At 53.8% G+C, this 21,186-nt stretch overlaps 3 protein-coding genes across 3 annotated transcripts; 1 reads left to right on the forward strand and 2 right to left on the reverse strand.

Annotated features, from left to right (window-relative positions):
- Nucleotides 1–1,166: 1,166 nt before the first annotated feature.
- Nucleotides 1,167–8,533, reverse strand: XAB2 (XPA binding protein 2). The gene is made up of 19 exons (XM_006868854.1): nucleotides 8,462–8,533; nucleotides 7,286–7,434; nucleotides 6,943–7,066; nucleotides 6,455–6,652; nucleotides 5,223–5,357; nucleotides 4,976–5,140; nucleotides 4,522–4,666; nucleotides 4,225–4,376; nucleotides 4,013–4,132; nucleotides 3,694–3,825; nucleotides 3,483–3,614; nucleotides 3,302–3,415; nucleotides 2,707–2,869; nucleotides 2,428–2,618; nucleotides 2,217–2,339; nucleotides 1,947–2,118; nucleotides 1,554–1,683; nucleotides 1,353–1,462; nucleotides 1,167–1,269 (listed from the first exon to the last, which is right to left on the reverse strand). Exons 1-19 carry the CDS (start codon nucleotides 8,510–8,512, stop codon nucleotides 1,208–1,210), a joined length of 2,568 nt encoding a protein of 855 aa, XP_006868916.1. The 5' UTR covers nucleotides 8,513–8,533; the 3' UTR covers nucleotides 1,167–1,207.
- Nucleotides 8,534–8,814: 281 nt separating this feature from the next.
- Nucleotides 8,815–13,723, forward strand: PET100 (PET100 homolog (S. cerevisiae)). Its single transcript, XM_006868855.1, has 4 exons — nucleotides 8,815–8,841; nucleotides 12,820–12,906; nucleotides 13,062–13,094; nucleotides 13,649–13,723. The coding sequence occupies exons 1-4, from the start codon at nucleotides 8,815–8,817 to the stop codon at nucleotides 13,721–13,723; spliced, it is 222 nt and encodes a 73-aa protein (XP_006868917.1).
- Nucleotides 13,724–13,853: 130 nt separating this feature from the next.
- Nucleotides 13,854–21,167, reverse strand: PCP2 (Purkinje cell protein 2). The gene is made up of 5 exons (XM_006868989.1): nucleotides 20,983–21,167; nucleotides 15,355–15,511; nucleotides 15,002–15,116; nucleotides 14,650–14,774; nucleotides 13,854–13,973 (listed from the first exon to the last, which is right to left on the reverse strand). The coding sequence occupies exons 1-5, from the start codon at nucleotides 21,165–21,167 to the stop codon at nucleotides 13,854–13,856; spliced, it is 702 nt and encodes a 233-aa protein (XP_006869051.1).
- Between the last annotated feature and the right edge of the window lie 19 nt (nucleotides 21,168–21,186).

Genomic DNA, 21,186 nt, shown 5'->3' on the forward strand with positions numbered 1-21,186 from the left:
CGGATCCTGCCTGTTTCCGACCATGGCTGGGTGGGGCTGGGGTCCCCACCCCCTGATCTGTGTCCTGTCCTGCTGCGGGGGGAGGGGCTGAGCTGGGAGGTTCAGGGACTTGGTGCTCGGCTCAGCCTCCCCCCCCATCTGAACTCCTTGAATAAAATAATTTAAACAGAGGCTGGTCCTTGTCTAAGCTACGTGGGGCTCCCCTCAGGCCTGTGGGCTCAGGTCTCTGTCGGCACTGCTGCCGGCACCTCCTCGGGGCACGTGGTGCGGCCTCTGCCCGCCTTCCTCACTTCCCCTCCTTCCTCAGCCTGACTGTTAGTATAGTATTGATCCTCCTGGTGCTTGGGAACTGAGCCAGCTTCTAGCTAGATCTGCTGCAGGTCTCTGTATCCAGTTGCCACCTTGGCATGACCACCTGGATGCCTTGGATACAGGCACCGTGACAGCTGAGAGCCGGGCTGAGCTCATGGCTGGCCTGTGGATGGGGTGCCACACCAAGCAGCTAGGTAGGACAGCTTCCCTAAGCTCTCCCCAATCTGCCTGTCTGACCTGATGCCTTCTCCTGACTCTTCCCCTCCGCAGTAAGCTCCTAAGACTTGAATCGGATTATGCCTCCAGATGCTTACTGTTTAGAGCCCATAATGGCTCAGAGTCTCTAATGGCTTCCCAGGGCTCAGGACTGAAAGCCACACCCCAGCCAGGCCCACAGACCAGTTCTGCCTCCTGGCCTTTGTCCAGCCTCAGCCCCTTGGGAGAGAAGGGTGTGCCAAGTTCAGAGAGCTGGACTCAGGCCAGAGCCAATCCAAAACTGGGGCTCTTTGACTCACCCTCTCCAGGGAGGGGGTGTCCCGTGTCCTGTCCAGAAGTGCCTTGCTGAGGGGACTGGGATGGGGGGTGGACAGGTCAGGCTTTAGTGGGGCAGAGGTGGAGGGGACCTGGGCAGGAGTTCAAGGAGCTTCTGGAAGGAACTGTCTCAGAGGCCTTGAGTGGCTGAGTGAGTGCTGGGCTGCTTAGAGCACAGAACTGGCTCAGCGAGGGGGGGCTGGGGGACGGCCCTGGCCTGCAGCCTGGCTGCCCCACCCCCTGCCCCAGCCAATCTCTGGAGTGGGGGTGGTGGGTCCCACAGGCACCTGGTGGCAAAAAGAAGGTGCAGGCCATGACTGATGTACAAAAGTGGGATTTATTGGGGAGGGGGAGGTGCTGGGGGTTAGTCGTCCTTCAGGCTCCCAAAGACAGCAGCCGGCACGCTTTGCTGCTCCAGCCGCACCTCTAGGGGGAGAAGCAGAGACGCCTGGTCACTCCCTGGCTGGCCTCCTGTCCCGCCCCCCCCACACCGCTGGCCTCTCACCCACCATTGGGCTCCAGGTCCATCTCCTCGTCGTCGTCCTCCTCCCCCAGCTCGATCTCCTCGGGATTGACCTGCTGAGCTAGCGCTGCCAGCTCCTCACGGGAGGCGTCACTCCTGGGGTGCAGGGAGGGTCACAGCGTCAGCGGGGAGCCGCCTCAGCACTTTCTGTCTTGTGTGTGCGGGGGGACCCAGCCCTACACCTCACCTCACAAAGAGGATCTTGCTCTGGGCCCGAGGGGGCTGGTCGCGCTCAGCCTCAGCTGCCAGCTGCTCTGCTCGCTGCTCTAGGAGCTTCATGTCGTCCATGCCGCTCTGCCCAGGGGCCAGGTCCGACACTGCGGGGTGGAGGGAGAGCCTCATCACACCCACCCATCCATCCACGTACATATCCAACTGCCCACCCACCCAACTCCGCACCCATCCTCCCGCCCAGGACTCGAGTCTCAACGAGTTTCTGGTTGGAGGTGTGGCTAAGGTGGACCCAGCTGCTCCCATACCATCAAGTCAAGGCTGGCAGAGGGACCGTGTGACCTGGGGGGGATGGAGGAGAGGCTGGCAGAGGTGAGGGCGGCGTGGCGGAGGCCTTGCCACGACTCACCAGTGCCTGTTGCGCTGCCCGACACCTTGAGCATCTGCGAGGCCATGAAGTTGACCTGCGTATTGTAGGTGGCCTGCACGCTGCGCCGGATGCGCAACATCTCGCGGATGGTGTCCTCGTTACCGTGCCGGACCTCAAAATCCTTCCACGTCTGCCAGAATGCCCCGGTAGTCTATGGGTGGGATGAGTGTGAGCCAGCTAGCCGCCAGTTGTGGCTCCCTTGTCCTTTGACCTGAGTCCCCCGCCACCCTCCCCAAACACCATGCCCACCCGGGGATCGCAGATCTGGGAGCAGAAGCTGTAGATGGCGCGAGCGCGGTCGATCTCGCCAAGCTTGCACTCCATGTCAGCAAAGCGCAGACACATCTCTCGGGCGTGCTCGTCCGACAGCACCTGGGCAGAGGCAGGTGTGGAGTATGAGGTGGAGAGAACGGGACAGGTTCCCAGCCTGGCCCACGGTGCCCTCGTCCCACTTGGGCACCTCGATGGCCTTCTGGTAGATGCTGCGGGTGTGGGTAACGCCGTAGATCTCGGCGGCTCGCTTGATGTAAATGTTGAACATGTCGTATTGCTGGGCAGGCTCCACAGCCCTGGTGGCGCGCTCGTACACAGCCATGGCATGTCGCGCCAGACCCCACTCCTCCTCCAGCTGTGCGTACAGCAGGTACAGGGCTGCAAGGGAAGGCCAGGGGCCAGCGGTCAGGGGCTGGGCCACAGCGCCTCACCCCACCCCAGGCTCGCCCGGCCACACCCCCCTCACTTTTGGCATATTTGGGAGGGCAGCCATCCAGCGCCTGCTCGAAGAGGTCCCGTGCCCGCTCCAGCTTGCGGCCCCCGTAGCGGGCAATGAATTTGGTCAGGTAGGTGCCCCAGATGTCCGACACGTTGGGCCACTTGAACAGCGAGATGCCACGCTCATAGGCCTGCCCAGGAATGGGGAGCCATCAGTCACGTGTACCTGGGAGCCCCAGCACCCAGGATGTCTTCAGGAGTCTGCTTGTGCTACTGAGCGCCCAGTAAACAAGTCCCTTCCTTGTCCTCTCCCCACTTGCCCCTCGTTATGCATGGTTGGGAGGGTCCATCTCCCTTAAGACACGCTAGGACCCCCAGGATGGGGGGGAATGGTTCACTGAGCACAAGGCCTGGCCCCAGCGCCCTGGGGAACAGCCCCGCACGCACGCACATACACGGCCTGCACACCGGTGGAGGGAACTCCGTACCATGCACACATGCACGTATGTAACCTGCCCTTACCTGTCCATCTGTGACGTCTCTGTAAGTGAATCCCACAGATGGGAATTTACCACACAGGTAACCCCCCCCCCACACACACAGAGGAAGGCCACCACCCCCACCTTGAAACTCTCTTCGAAGTATTTGTGTTCCTCGAGGAACATGGCGTAGTTGATGACGATCTGGGGCGTGGCGATGCGCAGGTCCAGGATGCGGTCGTACACGGCCTTGGTGGACTGTGGGGTGGGGGCGGGTCAGTGCAGGTTGGGGGCGGGACCCAGGCCCACCCCTCGGACAGCTCACCTGGAAGGTGCCGAGGCTCTCCTCCAGGTCGGCAAGCATAGACCACACCTTCAGGGATTTGTACACGCGGTTCTGCACAGGCTCCGAGCCATCGAAGTACTCGGCCCGGCGGGCGGGCAGCGCTGTCGCCTTCTGCAGGGACATGTGGAGACGCTCAGGGGGGCTAGCCCGGCAGCACACCCACACCTCCCAGGCCCAGGGGCCTCCATACCCGCAGCAGCCGCAGGGCCTGGTCGTAGTTCTCGTGCCGGAGCTCCAGCTCGCCGCACTCACACCACACGCTTGCCAGGTCATCCACCTGCTTGAAGTTCACCTTGGTGGCCTTCTCCAGGATGACTCGGGCCTGCAGGGCAGACCCCAGCTGAGGCCACGCCCACCTCCCAGAGAGCCTGGGCCCTCTGACCACAGACCACACTCATAAAGGCTCGACACGCATGCATCCCATGCCTGCACACACCACACGTGCACACATAGGAACACAGACATGCACGTGCGCCCATACACAGAGGCACATACGACGCGGCACTCACGTCATCCAGCTGCCCGTTGTCCTCATAAAACTTAGCGAAGGCGACCCACAGCGTGTGGGGCTTGCCCGTGGCTTTGAAGGGGTCCACTGTCTGCACAGCCTCAGTATACGTGTTGATGATCTGAGTGAGGCAAGGGCCACGTCAGAGGCGGGGGCGGGGCGGGGCGGCTCCAGGGGCGGGGTGGGGCGGGGCCGGCCGCACGCAGCACGCACCTCCCGGGGGCGGCCCTGGTGCAGCGCCACGCGCTTGTGCCACTCGTGCACGTGGTGGGGGTTCTGCCGCAGCAGGACACTGTTGAGTAGCAGGGGCCGCCGGCTGATGAGCTGCTCGAAGCGGGCCAGGCGCAGCTCTAGGTCTACGTCATCTGGGGGGTGGCGGGGGTGAGAGTGAGGACCTCAGCATGCGGCCAACTCCTTCAGCTCTCTGGGGGCCTCACTCCCCACGGCAACCCCCAAGCGCCTCTCAGTCCCAGCCTGGGCTGACCCAGCGGCACCCCGCCCTGCGCTCACCCTCCTCCTCCCGCCCCAGCTCCGAGGTGGTCTCCATCTTGGCAGCAATCATGCTCTCCTCAAACTGGGCGTAGCTGTCGAACACCTGCGTGAAGTCCCGCACTGTCATCACCGTCCGGATGGCTTCCTCGTACACGTCCCGGGCCTGCACAGGATGGGCAAGGACGCAGGTCTGCCTAGTAAGCACAGTTCTGGGTACCCACCAGGCCCAAAGCCCTCTCCCACCACCGGCTCTGGGAGAATTCCACACCAGGCTACAGTGTGGGGGGACTGAGACCCGTGTGTGAAATGTTTGGTGACCAGGACGGCCCCTCCACCAATGTGATGTACCCCAACTCCACCCCTTGCAGAAGCCTGAACCTCAGCCAATCCAGAGAGTCAAAAAGTGCCCCTCCTGCCTGTGGAGCTCTTCTCTCCTCCCATCACCCCCACCCCAGGATCAAGCCCTGCGCACCTTCTCAAAGTGGCCGCTCCGGATGTAGTAGTCGGCCAGTGAGCACCAGAGTTTGCCCAGCTGGTCGGTGAAGCGGGTGAGGCCCCCGCGGATGATGGCGTCCACATTGAGGGACTGCACCTTGTCCGGGTTCTGAGAGATGAGGTCACACAGCTCGTGCCAAAGCTGCGGGCACAAGACAGGGGTCTTAGCTTTGTGCCCAAGGGCCACAACTCGTGCATCGCACCCCATTGGCCCTCAGGACCACCTGGTAGTTGGACTTGCCAGCCTTGGACACGAAGCGTTCATCGTTGACCACGGTGGCCAGGCGCTGCGCAGCCTCATCCAGCCGGTCGCTTAATTTGAGGTACTCTATGTACTCTTCCGCACTCTCAGGACTCAGCTGCGGACCCCACGCCCACCGTCAGTGTGGCCAGGGCCATGTCGCCTGGCTCCCAGTCCACTCAGGGACTCCAGGACCTCTCACCACCCAGTCAACACTGTCCTGGCCAACAGTGGGCCCTGCCAACCCAGCTTTGACCCAGTGGTCCAGCCTTAGTCCCCACAGTGCGAACTAGTCCACGCTGATACAGCCTGACCCCAGTGATTTGGCCTCAGCCCCCTCAGTCCACGCTGGTCCAGCTGGGTCCCCAGTCCTGACTGGTCTGGCGCAGACTCTGATGGTGCAGCCTGCACAAGCCCCACCTCCACCCAGACAGCACTGGGTCCCAGCTTCTGAGAGGTTTCATGACATCTAACAGCCATTGTATGTTTGGGAACACTGCGCTCAGCCCCACCCATCTGAACTGGTGCTCAGCCTGGCCTGTGCCACGTCCCCACGGCTCCAGTCAGCTCGCCGCTGCGTCACTCCGGCTTAGTCACAGCTAGACTGGAAGCTCTGTGTGGGCAGAAGCTGTCCTACTCAGTCTGTGTTGCTAGCACCGTCTCAATGCCTGACTCGGAACAATCTGACTCAAGGCAACCCTAGGTAGGCAGAGTAGAACTGCTCCACAGGGTTTTTATGGCTGTGACCTTTGAAAGAGCCAATTGTTAGGACTAGGGAGGGCCTGTAGCAATGGTAGGTTTGGACTACCAACCTTTATGTTAGTAGTCCAATGCAAACCATGTGCACCATCCAGGGACCTTTCTGACCTGGAGTAGGTGTTAGCAAAGGAGCCTTAGTGAACTGGTTGAGCTCTCGGCGGCTGATGGAAACATCAATGGTTCGAACCCCTCAGCTGCTCCATGGAAGACAACTGAAGCAGTGTATTTTTGTAACAATTAATAGCCTTGAAAATGCTATAGGGCGGCTCTATTCTGTGTATCAGTATCAACTCTGACTGCGGGTTTGGTTTTTGGCACAGGTACTAATGACATTCTTTAGAAAAGTAACAAGTGACCCGCCCTTTCCTCACATCCTGTCTGGGAAGTAGCCTCCTATGTGACCCTAGAATCCCAGAGAGCCCCTTTTGGGGAGCTAGCCCAGGAAGCTGAGCTCACCTTGAGGAAACGCCGGTAGCCACGCACAGCCGTCTCCGGCAGCGGGTACGAGCGAAGGAAGCGCAGGTACAGGGGCCAGATCCGCGGGTGCTGTGTGATGGGCAGCGCCCGGAGGGCACGGTCGAAGGTGCGGCGGGTGTGTGTGACCCGTCCCTGGTCCATCAGGAACTGGCAATAATCAAGCCAAAGGCGTGGCATCTAGTGGTGTGGGAAAGGGCGGAAAGTCTGGGCTGCAGGTCCTGCAATCTGGCCACAACAATGCTAGATATCCCACAGCCCAGCCCAGGGCCTCTGCATCGATGCGGCAGGACTCCATCTAGAGCAGACCTAGGTCCAGCTGAGCATCTCATGCACACAGGCACCAGAGCTGTGACCCCCTAGTCCCTACTGTTCTGTGCCCTCCCTGGACTCTGAGCCTCAGCTCCTATGCAATGCTTAGCCCTGAGTACCCTGGGCCCACCCTGTGCTGTGTGAAGCCAGCTTCCTACCTTGTGCATGAACACAAAGGCCCTCTCGTGGCAGTTGTTGACATCTTCGTAAGCAGGGTCGGTCACACAGCGATGCTTTACCTGTGCCCGGCGCGCCTTCAGGTATCGATACCACAGCTTGTAGCTGAGAAGATGTTGGAGATAAGATACTGACTCATTGGCTTTATGGACCAATCCCCGCAAACCCTTCACCCTGCTATGGGGCAAAGGGGACTGGGATAGGGTAGGGGGAATACACTGGGGCATCAGGGGAGGTAGGGTGGTATGTACACACAGTGCTGGAATACAGGTTGGTCCTGCCAGGAGGGGACATGGTGGGAGGGGCAGCTGGAGCTGTTCCCACCTGCAAGGTAACAGCTTGAGCGCCCGCTCATACAGCTGATTGAGCCTGGGCTTTGGGGCACCCTGTTTGAATTCGATATAGCGAAGCCAGCATTTGACAGAAAACGGGTTCCGCATGATCTCCTCCTCGTATGGGAGGTCTTCTTCTTCCTGCAGGGTCAAGGAAAGGGGAGAAAAGAGTCTGTATGCAGAACTATACTGCATGCACTGGGCTCAGGTCCAAATTCCAGAACTTTCTCCAGATACCAAATCCCGCTACTCACTGTCTGACCTAAATCACAAGCCTTCTTAGACACCAGGGCCCTGGGCCAGATATCAGACCTCTTTCCTGATTAACCTGGCTTTTCGCAGATGTCAGGCAGCTTTTGCTACCACCTGACCCGGCAGCACCCCAGGCCCAGATGGACCTCAGCCATCAGGGCTTTCATCTGCCACGGTGTAGGTCAACGCTGCTCCAGAACTTGGATGCTGTTCTTGTTAGATTCCGACTCATTTACAACCCCATTTACAACAGAAAAAAAGCCACTGCCTGGCCTCAGGCCAGCCACACAGTAGTGCTGCTGTTTGAGCCCACTGTGGCAGCCCCTACGTCAATCCATCTCATTGAGGGTCTTCCTCTTTCTCGCTGACACTTGGACACAAGGCATTTATCTCAGAAGAGTTATGGGACAGGCACCAAATCTCTAACCTTGACACCATGAATCTGGTGAAGATACCAGGCTTCTGTACTCAAGACACCATGTCTTTGGCTCTTCATCATCCCACTGGCCGTGGCTTGCCCTAGCTCCATCCCAGATGCACATCGCCAGGTCTTTACTTCTAGGGCTCTGCCAGCCTTTACCCAGAACACCAACCCCCCGGGGCAGACCAGATCCTTAGCTGAACACCAGATTCCCAGCTCTCAGCTCTTTCTCTTTTCAAGATGCAGCTATCCAAATAGCTGCTCAGGACCCTGGTTTCCAACTCTGTTCAGGTCACCAGCCCTTTGGCCCTGACACCGAATCTTTACTCCTGATCAGCCTGTTTCGGTCATCACGATCTGGCCATAGGCCCGCTAGGGTACCCGAAGGCGACACAGCTCTGGCCTAGATCATCCGGCGGCCAGGTGTTGATACCCCGCGACACCAGGACCCCGGAATCCCCACGGAGGACACTCCCAGCCTCGCTGTGAACTCACGAAGACAAGGTCCGGCCGCTCGGGCCGCGAGATCGGCGCCATCACCACCATTTTCCTGTATCTCCAGATACAGGAGAGGGGGTCGTATGCTGATGACGTAATGATAAAGGTCCGCCCCTGAGCCAGTAACCTCGAATTAGCTAAGCTTCTCCGGATCGCTCAGCCTGCGTTGTTGACTTTCTCCAAAGCAGCGCCAACTACCGGAAGCCAGAGAAGGCGCTTCAAGATTACGTCATCCCAGGGCACACGGACCAATCATCTTCAAGAGAGAAGTCCGCGAAAAGCCAATGAACTGCTGCATTGGTGGAGTGTTGGCTTTGCCCAGAAGCGTCATTGGAGACGGGAGAAGCAGGATGGGGGTGAAGCTGGAGGTGTTTCGGGTCAGTGAGTTGGGAGCATGTGAGAGCTAGGCGGGAGGGTCTTCCTGGGTCTGAGCAGGAAGCTCTGAAAAGCGGGGAGAAACGGTGATTTGAGAAGGACTTGTACGAGAGGACGGAGCGCTGAGTTGGGAGGGCTCGGAGTAGGTTTGTCGGAATAGGGGGCTCAGTGAGGGGGTGTTGTGAGGAGGAGACTGTAAGAAGGAAGGCTTCAGACCCTCGGGGAGCTCCTGTCTCATAGGAACGGGCAGCGGGGAGCCTCTGATAGGGAGATGCTTAAATTCGGGAGAGGGGCATTTGAATAATAAGACCTGTTATCAGGTTTGAGGGATGCCACCGGCCTCTGCTGGTGTTTGTGTCTGAGATATATTGTTGTACTGCTTAGGTGCCATCGAGTCAATTCCGACTCAGAGCGACCTTACGCACAACAGAACCAACACTGCCCAGTCCTACGCCATCCTCATAATCGTTGTTAGCTTGAACCCATTGCTACTGCCACTGTGCCAGTCCGTGTCCTTGGGTGTCCTCATCATTTTTACTGACCCTCCACTTTACCAAGCATGATGTCCTTCTCCGGGGACTGATCCCTTCTGATAACTTGTCTGAAGTATGAAAGGTGAAGTCTTGCCATTCTGGCTTCTAAAGTACATTCTGGCTATGCTTTCAACACATGTGTTTGTTTTTCTGGCAGTCCACGATACTTTTAATATTCTTTTCCAATATCATAATGAAATACATCAGTTCTTTTACAGTCTTCTTGTTCATTGTCTAAATTTCACATGCGTATGAGGCTGTTGAGAATACCATGGCTTGGGTCAGGTGCACCTTAGTCCTCAAACTTTTCAGCACTTTAAAGAGGTCTTGTGCAGTAGATTTGCCAATGGAATACGTTATTTGATTTCTCGATTGCTGCTTCAGTGACTTGGTAGTGGATTCCAGCAAAATGAAGCACTTGACAATTTAAATATTTTCTCCATTTATCATGATGTTATTTACAGGTCCAGTTGTGAGGATTTTTGTTTTCTTTACATCCAGGTGCAACCCATACCGAAGGCTGTGGTCTTTGATCTTCATCAATAAGTATTTTAAGTCCTTTTCGCTTTCAGCAAGCAGGGTTCATAAATCCGCACATGGCAGGTTGTTAATGGGCCTTCTTCCAATTCTGATGCCACGTACTTTGTATATTGATATAATTCAGTTTCTTGAATTATTTGCTGAACATGATTTAATAAGTATGGTGAAAGAATACAACCCTGATGTGCGCCTTTCCTGATTTTAAAGCATTCGGTGTCCCCGCGTTCTGTTCTAACAACTACCTCGTGATTTATGTACAGGTTCCTCATTACATAGTGTTCCAGAATAATCATTCTGTGCAATGTTGTCCATAGCTTGTCATGATCCACACAGTCAAAAGCCTTTGCATAGTCAATAAAGCACAGGTAAACATCTTTCTGATAGTCTTTGCTATCAGCCAAGATCCATCTGGTGTAAGCAATGATATACTTCGTTCCATGTCCAGCTTGAACCTCTGGCTGTTCCCTATCAATGTACTGTTGCAGTCCTTTTTAAATTACCTTTAGCAAAATTTTACTTGCATGCCATATTATTGATGTCGTCTGAATGATTTCCACATTCCGATGGGTCACCTCTCTTTGAAATGGGCACAAATGTGGATCTCTTCCAATCAGTTGGCCAGGTAGATGTCTTCCAAATCATTTGGCCTAGATGAGTGAGTGCTTCCAGTGCTACATCAGTTTGTTGAAAGATTTCAACTTGTATTCCATCAAGTCCCAGAGCCTTGTTCTTTGCCAATATTTTTAATGTGCCTTGGGCTGCATCTTTTAGTTCTATTGTCTCTTGATTATATGCTGCCTCTGAAAAGGTTGAACATTGACCATTTCTTTTTGGTATGGTGAGTCTGTGTATTCTTCCATCTTTTTTTTGATGTTTTCTGCATCATACAATATTTTGCCCAGAGAATCCTTCAATACTGCAAGTGGAGGCTTGAATTTTTTCTTCAGTTCCCTCAGCTTGAGAAATGCTGAGCATGTTCTTCTGTTTTGGTTTTCTAACTTCAGGTCTTTGCACACTTCGTTACAATACTTGACTTTGTCTTCTCAAGCTGACCTTTGAAACTTTCTGGTCAGCTCTTTTGCTTCCTCATTTCTTCCATTTGCTTTAGCATCTCTACTCTGGAGAGCAAGTTTCAGAGTCTCTTCTGGCATCCATGTTGGTCTTCTCTTGTCTTTTTATTGTTCTGTTTGCTTTCTTTCGGTATGATGTTCTTGATGTCATCTCACAACTCTTCTGGTTTTCAATTATTGCTGTCTAATGCATCAGATCTGTTCTTGAGATGATCTCTCAAGTCAGGTGGGATATGTTCAAGGTCAGAGTTGGTCTCTCATGGACTTGTTTTCATTTTCTTCAACTTCAGCCTGAACTTGCATATGAGCAATTGATGGTCTGTTCCACAGTCTGCCCCTGGCCTGGTTTTGGCTGATGATATGGAGCTTTTCCACTGTCTCTTTCCACAGATATAGTCAGTTTGATTTCTGTGTATTTCATCTCTGAGGTCTATGTGTATAGTCATCTTTTATGATGTTTTAAAAAGGTGTTTGCCAACTACAGATTCTAAATCTTTGTCTCCAACCTTTTCATTCCTATCACCAGTAATATTCAATGCGTCTTGATTGCACATTTGATCAGTTTCATACTAAAGAAGTTGATAGAATTTCTTCAATTTCATCGTCATTGGCTTTAATCACTGGTGCATAAATTTGAATAATAACAGTATGAACTGGTCTTCCTTGTAGATGTATGAATATTTTCCTACCACAGACCGCATTATACTTCAAGGTAGATCATGATATATTCTTTTTAATGATGAACACAATACCATTCCTCTTCAATTTGTCAATCCTTTTGTAGTAAACCATATGATTGTCAGATTCAAAATGTCCAATACAAGTCCATTTCAGCTCACTAATTGTTAGGATATTGATCTTTATGCATTCTATTTCATTTTTGACAACTTCCGTTTTCCTAGATTCATACTCCTTATGTTCCATGTTCCGATTATTAATGGATGTTTGCAAGCTGTTTCTACTCATTTTAAGTTTTGCCCCATCAGCAAATGAAGGTCACAAAAGCTTTACTCCATTCACGTCATCATGGTTAACTCTACTTTGAGGAGGCCTTCCAACCTAAGGGGCTCATCTTCTGGCACTATATCTAATACGATTCTGGTACTATTTATAATGTTTCAATATACAATATTCTGGTGCTGTCTGACGCTGTTCCACTGCTATTCGTAAGGTTTTCAGTGACTAACCATTCGGAAGTAGTCTCCCTCTCCTTCTTCTTAGTGTGTCTTCGTCTGGACACTCAGCTGGAACCTGTCCATCATGGGCAACTGTGCTCTTATTCAAAATACCGGTGGTATAGTTTCCAGAATCACAGCAATGCTGTGTAAGCTACCCCAGTACGACAAACTGACAGACAAGTGGTGGTCTGAGGTCTGAGGAGGTGCCTTTAAGTATAGGAGGGGCTCTTTCTTGTGCTCTGGGACCAGGATGTGTGTGTCTGCCTTTGAGAGGGGAACACTCAGCCTGTGGAGGGTGTTCGGGCATGAGGTGTCCTGGGTTTGACGGCTAGGCTTTGAAGAATGACGCTCTTTGCTTCCATTGGTCTTGTTGTTGGTTTGAGTTTTGGAGAGTAGACCTAACCCACGTGGGATGGAGTAGAATTTGCTTCATGGTGTTTTTTTGGTTGTGATCTTTGCAGAAGCAGGTCTCCAGGCCTGCTTCTTCCTCGGGTTCAAACTGGCAGCCTTTTGGTTACCATGGTTACCAGCTGAGAGCAAACCATTTGTACCACCCGGAGGTCTTGAGGCCAGACGTTGAGAAGGAGGTGCCCCTGGGCTTAGGGGAGGGGAGGGTGTGTGTGCGTGTCTCCCCTCTTACCCGCCCCCTGCCCCTCTAGATGACGCTCTACCTCACCTTCCCTGTGGCCATGTTCTGGGTCGCCAACCAGGCCGAGTGGTTCGAGGACTATGTTGTACAGCGCAAGGTACACATGGATTGGGGTTCCTGGGCTCATTCTTTGGGGTTGGGGGCACCCACCTGCTGGGCCCCAGTGTCTCCTCCCTGAGCTGACCTTACCCTGGGTGTGGGGGCTCTGGAGCCTCCTGACTCACGCCCTCAGCTTTGACTTTGTTTCCACAGAGGGAGCTGTGGCCACCTGAGAGAGAGGGCCAGGTAAGTGACCAGGGAGCCCAGAACAGAAGGGCGTACTGAACAACCCAGACCCACTGCTGAGTCCCTGCCAACCCATAGAGACCCTGGTGGCCTGGGAAGAGCTGTCCTGTTGGAATCCCAAGACTGCATGTTTTTGTGAAAGCAGACTGCCGTATCTTTTTCTCGGGTGCAGCTGGTGTATTCAAACTGCCCATCTTTTGTGGTTAACAGCCAAGTGCTTCACCCACTGAGCCACTGGGCTCTTTGCAGAATGGCAAAAAAATGTCAGCAACCCAAACCACTGCCATCCAATCAATTCAGACAGAGTAGAACTGCCTCATGGGCTTCTAAGGCAGTAAGCCGGCAGCCACGCCTTTCCCTGCAGAGTGGCTGGCACAGGGCGGCAGTAGCCCCTCGCTCTGAAGGCTGACTGAGCTTTTCCATGTAGACGCTGGACTCTGAAGGCTTGGTCTGGGTAGTAGGAGAAGGGTGGCAGCAGGGGGGTCCAGGTACCTGAGGTGTGCCCCCTCCTTCCTTCCTTCCCCCTGATCCCCCTGCCCCTCCAGCGCCAAGAGCTGGAAGAATTCAAAGAGCGGTTACGGAAGCGGCGGGAGGAGAAGCTCCTCGGGGCTGCCCAGCAGAGCTCCTGAGGCCGCGCGTACTTACGCCCCAACCCCTCGGGCCCCGGATAAGAAATAAACTCAATGCCATGTTGCCTGTAGAAGTAGTTTTTATTCTTGGCTTTTAGGGGCCACTTGGGGCCTGGGGCAACTCAGGCCATCAAGGGGCTTGTGTCTGGGGCTGGGGGCTGCTGTTCCGTCGGAAGCTGAGAGCAGTTGGGTCCTGTGGGGTGAGGAGGGGTTGAGGGCTGTGTGTGCCGACTCGTTTCTGTGCCCCTTCCTGTGGATGAAGAGGAAGTCAGCCAAGGTCAGGGGATCAGGACAGTGCAGGACAGAGGGGACACACATTGGGGGGAAGAGCAGGACAGTGTAGGACAGAGGGAACACAGACATTGGAGGGGGTCAGAACGGTGTAGGACAGAGGGGATAGACATTGGAGGGGTTCAGAACAGTGTAGGACAGAGGGGACAGACATTGAGGGGTTCAGAACAATGTAGGACAGGGGACGGACATTGGAGGGGTGCAGGTAGGAAGCCCCATGTTCTGTCTCCCATCATGTCACTCTGCCCATACCCCTGAGCTCTCGATGACAGGTCTGGGAATGGTCTGGGGTGGTGGGTGTGTGAGGGTTGGTGTTGGGGCTCCCGTGTTTCCAGATGAGAACCCAGGCTGTGTGTGAGGGTGGGATAATACAGGTGCACAGGCAGGTGGGTCCATGTGTCATCTTCCACCTACCCCTCCCAGGGCTGCCATCCTCCCCCCACTGTGCCACCGGGGGCCTTCCTGGGCCTCCTGTCTGAAGTCAGAGGGCCCTGTGACCAGCAGAGGGGTGGGGGTGAGAAGTGCGCTTACTCGGGATACTCACCAACCTCTGTGTGTGTGTGTGTGTGTATAGGCGTGCCCACTCCTAGTCAGGAAGTGGGATACACGGTTGCCCCTGGCAGAACCTCACTCACCTTGGGCCCCAGGGGCTGGAAGCCAGGCATGGCATTGACCATCACGCGCTGGTCATCCATGCGGCGGCCTTGGGTGCTGGCCACCATGTCCATGAAGCTGTCCATCTCAGGCGCAGGACCGCCCTCTGCAGGGGTGGAGCCCGTGGGGAGCAACACAGCTTCCAGAGAACACCCCTGTCACCCCACTCATTAACCCATTTGTACCCCCATTCATGTTTGCACCCCAATGTGATTACCACCAGGCTCCCCCCACTCATGCGTCACCCCCAGCCCCACGCTCCTCACAGCTGTGTCTCGGTGGCAGACCCCTCAGATAGCATGCTCACGCCCATGCCCCCAAGCCCACTCTTACCAGTCTGGGGAGCCTGGTCCGGCCCCGTCTGCAGCGGGCAGCGCTGCTCCTCCATGCGGCCGCTCTGCACGTGGCTCAGCAGGTTGAAGAAGCCCTCCTGGTCTGGGGAGGCTGCCTGGGGACAGATGCACAGTCCAGCTGGTTCCTGGGCTCCTGGGCACCCCAGCTCCCACCCTGACCCAAGCTGGTCCTCCTCCTGGGTGCTCACCATGGTCCCCAATGCTGCTCTGTGGAGCTGCTGTCAATGAGACCCAAGTCTCCTTCCCAGTCCCAGCTTGCCACCCCACGTGGTGCCCCTCCAGGGAGAGGACGCAGGGCCAGCCTCCCCCCTCTCCCCTGGCCTAGATAGATACCTGACGGAGGACAGCGTGGGGGTGGGGCACATGCCAGGGAGCTGCTACCCCAAGTTCCAGCACCCCCACCTCACAGGGGTCAGGGTTGGCTCCGAGGACCCTGACTTTAGGCTTGGAGTGGGCATGCATGCAGACCCTCATGCCCACCCACACCTCCCTGAGGCAGTAACTGGGTCAGGGGTCCCAGGGGACTGGCCTGCTAATTAGATACCCTACAAGGTTGTTAGTCTTGTCAGGCACAAACTCAAACATGAAGGTTTCGTGGGTGGGGATGGGGGAATGACCTGCTCACTGTGGGGTACTGTGGGCCAAGCCTCTGCCCTCTGCCTTCTCATCCTGGGCCGTCATTGGCCCCGCTCCCCTCTCCGGGTCTCTGTCCACTGTCCTGCTGGATTGTACCCTGCCCCGTGGCCCCAGGAGGCTTTTTAAAAGGCCAGCATGTAGGGGACTGGATCCCAGCCCTCAACCCCCAGTGCACGCCCCATCTGCTCCCACCCAAACTTAAGCCCCATAAAGATCAGATAATTGTCCCCGCAGAATGATACTGGACCTGGGGAGGGGCTGGGCACAGGGTGACCTGGGCTTGGATCTTGCTGGACCCCAAGGACTGTAGGTCGGCTGTAGTAGGCCAGGCAGTGGCCCCAAAGTGGGAGTGGGGCAGGTCCTGCAGTCCACCAATGCCCCTCGGTGCTCCCCGCTCCCATCGGCACCCGTGACTGTCTCTCCTGGAAGTGAAGCTGCCGTCTGCAGTGCTAAGTTGAGGGCAGTGGGACCTGAAGACTTGTCCCTCCTCTTGGACCTCCCGAGGCAGCACCAGCCAACCCAGCTCCAGCTCCCTGATGGGGATCCCAAGGGGTCTCCTACTGCCCTTTCCTCTCCTCATTGTCCCTGGGGTCTGGGGGCCCAGCTCACAGCCTGGTGGTTGGACTGACAGCAGACCCCGGGACAAAGCCAACACAGCGAGGTCTGGGCTGTCCTGTCCCCTGGCCATGTAAGTCTTTTCTGACTCATCCCCTCAGCCCCACTGGATGCAAGAGGCTGGTCTCTGGGGAAGGCAGCCAGGAACTCTGTCCCTCGCCCTAGGAGAGGGTAGCATTAGGGAGAACCCCACACGCTCCCATCCCCACCCCAAGGTGCTTTTCGTGAAATCCAGGGCCCGTGTGATACCCTCTCCAGAGTCCCAAGTTCTTCATGACAACTTGAGTGATGACCATGTCCTCCTCACTGAGTACAGACTTACCCCAGCAGCCAGGCTGAGAGCTGGGGTGGGGTGGGACCCTGACTTCCTTGCAGTTACCCAGCACCCGCCTTTGCCCCTGACTCTAACCTTCGCCTAGAGGAGATCCCCTCCTTCCTCAGCTCAAAACTTCGGTTGGCCCACATCGTTCTCAGGATAAAACCCAGCTGCCTTTCGGTAACAGAAGTGTTCTAAAGTGGATTCTGATCATGGATGCAAATTATAAATCAATAATGCTGTTTAATAGAGTCCTGATGTGGTGCTGTAGGATAAGCACTGGACTGCTAACCACAGATTAGCTTTTCAAACCCACCAGCCGCTCCTTTGAAACCCTATACAGGGTCACTATGAGTCAGAACTGATTCGATGGCACTTGACAACAACAGTGCCGTTGAAAGGAGCCCTTGTAGTGTAGTGGATTACCAGTTGCCTTGCTAACTGCCTGGTCAGCAGTTCAAATCTACCAGCCGCTCCAAGGGAGAAAAACGAGGAGTTCTGTTCCCATAAAGATTTACAACTTAAGAAACCCTATACAGAGTTGCTAAGGGTTGGAACCGACTCCACGGCACACCACCACCACCGTGGTTTAAAATGGTTAAAAGAAAACAAACCCAAATGTCTAGCTAGGGTGACCAACCATTCAGGTTTTCCCAGACTATCCCAGTTTTAACACTAAAATCTCTGTATCCCAAAAAAAAAACCCTTGTCATCGTGATGTGCCGTGGAGTTGGTTCTGACTCATAGTGACCATGTATGGGATTTTCAAGGCTGTAAATCTTTAAGGGAACAGAGAGCCTCATCTTTCTCTTGTGGAACAGCTGCCACCTAATTCGTAACCACTGTTCTACAGTCCTGGACAAATCTCGAATGAGTCACTGCGTTGTCCTAGACGTCTGACCCTTGCTGTTTTTGTTGCTTGCTCCTCCCTCTGACCTCACTTCCCTCTCCAGTCCTTTTGCCCTGCCCAGTCTTCCTCTGTGCCTCCAAGCCCAATCCCTGCATTTCTCTCCCTGGATCCTACACAATACATGGGGACTCTTGGATGTCATCGTTCAACTCGAAGTCCAAGAGACCTTCTGGGATGTCATGAGTCAAATTGTGTGCCCCCTGAAAGATGTGTCAACTTGGCAGAGTCTTGATTCTCAGCATTATGTGCTCTATTTTGTGATCTGATGTAATGTTCCTGTGTGTTGTGAATCCTAATCTGCCTGATGTCACAGAAACAAGATTATTGGCATTTACGTTCATAAAATGGGGTGTAAACTACAGGATTAGGCTATATTTTGAATCAGTCTTCTTTTGAGATACAAAAGGGATTGAACAAGTTAACAGAGATGGAAAAGGCCTGCTCCCACCAAGAAAGAAGAGCCAGTAGCAGAGCGTGTCCTTTGGACCCAGGCTACGTACACTGGGGACTGCCTAGTACCAGGCAGCACAGAGACAGAAATCCTTCCCTTAGAGCCGGCACTCTGAACTTGGACTTCTAGCCTCCGAAACTGCGAGAGAATAACATTTTGTTTGCTAAAGCTACCCCCTTGTGGTATTTTGTTATAGGAGTACTAGATGATGAAGACATGTGACCACCCTCAATGGAAGGGCCCCCACCTGGCACAGGTTGTCTCATGACTGTGTATTTCCTTTATGACTGACTTGTTTGTTTCCTGTTTTCCCCACTCAACTTGAAGTACCACGTGGGCAGGGACTCTCTCGGATTTCTTCCCTGATATATATGGTCCATGTGTGTCCCATGTGACAGAAAATCTGCCACGTTGCAGAGTTGGCGCTCTCTTAAATACCAGTCAAGAGTTTGACCACGTTCCATAGACTCCTATCGACCTTGAGATGAGAGAGGGAAGAGGAAGGACTGGTTGGTCTGAAGTTTGGGGAGACTTGGGAACTCCTGAGCCCATGGACACTGACCTAGCCATGGAGGGCTAGAGCTGAGAGTGAAGTATCCAGCCGATATGAAGTGGGGGGAGATGCACAAGAACACCCAAACTTGAAGATAGTATCCATTTGACCTAGCCTTGATGACTTGACAGCCAGAACTCGACTGTTGTTATGTGCTGTGGAGTGGTTCCAACCCATAGTGATCCTGTACAGGGTTTCCGAGGGTGTAAATCTTTACGGGAGCAGAAAGCTTCATCTTTCTCCCACGGAGCAGCTGGTAGTTTCAAACTGCTGACCTTACGGTTCGCAGCCCGACTCGACTAGAGGAATATAAATTTGATAAAGGAAGCAAGTGTAAATTGCTACAATTTGATGAATGAGAGGGAGTCTTCACACCAAGAATCAAGCCTGTCCCCTCTGTATAAAGGGTTGATAGGGATGGGCAACTTAGACATTGGCTACCTAGCTCCCGTAAAGATTTACAGCCTCAGAAACCCTGTTCAGGGTCGCTATGGATCGAAACCGACTCGATGGCACTTAACAACAACAACAACAACAACCTAAAATAGGGGGTAGGGGCTATAAGGGTATGAAAGGAGCTCTGGTAGTGTAGTGGTTATGAATTGGGCTGCAAACCTCAAGGTCAGCAGTTTGAAACTACCAGCTGTTCCGTGGGAGAAAGAGGAGCCTTTCTGTTCCCGTAAAGATTTACAGCCTCATAAACCTTGTACAGGGTCAGTATGAGTCAGAACCAACTCCAGGGCACATCACCACCACCATAAAGGTACAAAGTGATTGGCTTACAAGTTTTCAAGAGGGAGTCTAGTTTCAGAGTGTGTGGGGGTAGGTAGCATCGCCACTGAATAGTTTTCATCTTGTCTAGATGTATCCGGTGAAAAGAGATGGGGATAGGATTCTTTTGATTCAATAGTGAGTAATTGTTACACGACTAATTGCAATAGCCACAACTGTAAAGGTACAAGTTGTGTAATAAAAAGGAGGGAGTACTTAATCTTACAGTTCAGGAACAGAGGACCCTAGAATCATCCAGAGAGAAGAGCGTAAGTGGAACATGGGACCCTAACCAGAGAAGCAGAAACACCAGAGATGGAGGCAGAGGCGAAGACATGGAGAGATAGAACAGCTGAGGACTCTAGACTCACAGAAAGAGAAAGGCTGTGTGCTGACAGCCAGAAAGCTGGCTTGCAGAATGTGCCCTTTGGTTGTTTGAATGATTATATATTCCTGAGTGTTTTGTGTACAACAAAAACCCAGAGAGAATAGAAACAAGTACTGTTAGCCAATTTTAAAAAAAGAAAAGAAAAAAGAAATACCAGCCAAATAACATAGCGTACAAAGACAGTGTTCTACATCCTATTTTGGTGTGTAGTGTCTGGGATCTTGAAAGTTTATGAGTAGCCACCTAAGATACAGCTGCTGGTCTGTCCTTGTGTGGAAGAAATAAGTGATAAGAATTGAAGATGCTTGGAATCAATTAGTCCAACAAACTAATGGAACATGTGAATATCAGTCTCCACAAGCCAGAGACCAGAAGAACTAGATGATGCCTGGCTACCATTGGCTATCACTACCCAAACGCTACAGGCTACAGACAGGCTTACTGGTCAGAAAGAGACATTAGGAACCTGAGAGAGACATTAGGCCCTTCAGGTCTGGAAAGGAACTCACTCTCACTGCCCAATTTTCAGCCAAGTAATAGATAGGTATTTAAGGAGGACAATATCACTAGCAAGGTATGCTTGAATGAAAAACCATTGAATTGAATGGCTAATCATTCAAAATTAAAGGGGAAAGTTTACCTAAGGACAAAGTTGAGAAGGGGAAGGGGAGTGGAATGGAAATAGAAACGACAGAGAGGACGCAGGATAATTTGATGCATGGAGGAACTGCAATCATTGAGATGAAATAAAGTGTGTGATTTGTGTAATGTGAAACTGATGATCTCGTCTGTAAACCTTCACTCAATTCACAATGAAAAGTTTAAAGTCTGAGTAGCTGTTCTACTCTGCAGACGTGGGGTCACTTCAGGTCAGAATTCATTTGAGGGTGACTAACAACCACAATCTTTACGGAAGCAGATCTGTAGGACTTTTCTTCTTGGTGTGGCTGCATGGACTTCAAGAACCACCGACTTTTCGATAGCAGTGGAACTCAAACCCTTTGGACCACTCAGGGACGATTCCAGGCTCCGTGGAGTTTACTGGATCCTCCCTGAGTCTGCCAAACTCAGGCAAATGGAAGAAGATACATGGGGCAAGGCTCCAGGACCAGCGGGCACGTGTTGTGGGGTCACGGTCCCGCAAGCACATAACAATTCGGACAGGGTGGCACTTTGCTTACAAGGATGCCCACAGTAGAAGCGTGTGCCTGCGCTCACATCTGTGGTCCGGAGAGCAGGCGCTAACCGCGCCAGGCCGCCCAGCCACTGCATGCACGTCCGCAAGCACATAACAATTCGGACAGGGTGGCACTTTGCTTACAAGGATGCCCACAGTAGAAGCGTGTGCCTGCGCTCACATCTGTGGTCCGGAGAGCAGGCGCTAACCGCGCCAGGCCGCCCAGCCACTGCATGCACGTCGGCGCGGACACGCTTGTCCCACGCCTCCACTGGCCTCGCCGCGCTCCCGACGGCGGGGAGGGGCCAGGTGCGCGGGGGCGGGGTCATGTGGATGACGCCCGGGTCC

The sequence above is a fragment of the Chrysochloris asiatica genome, unplaced genomic scaffold, assembly GCF_000296735.1.
Source record: "Chrysochloris asiatica unplaced genomic scaffold, ChrAsi1.0 scaffold00125, whole genome shotgun sequence".
NCBI lineage: Eukaryota > Metazoa > Chordata > Mammalia > Afrosoricida > Chrysochloridae > Chrysochloris > Chrysochloris asiatica.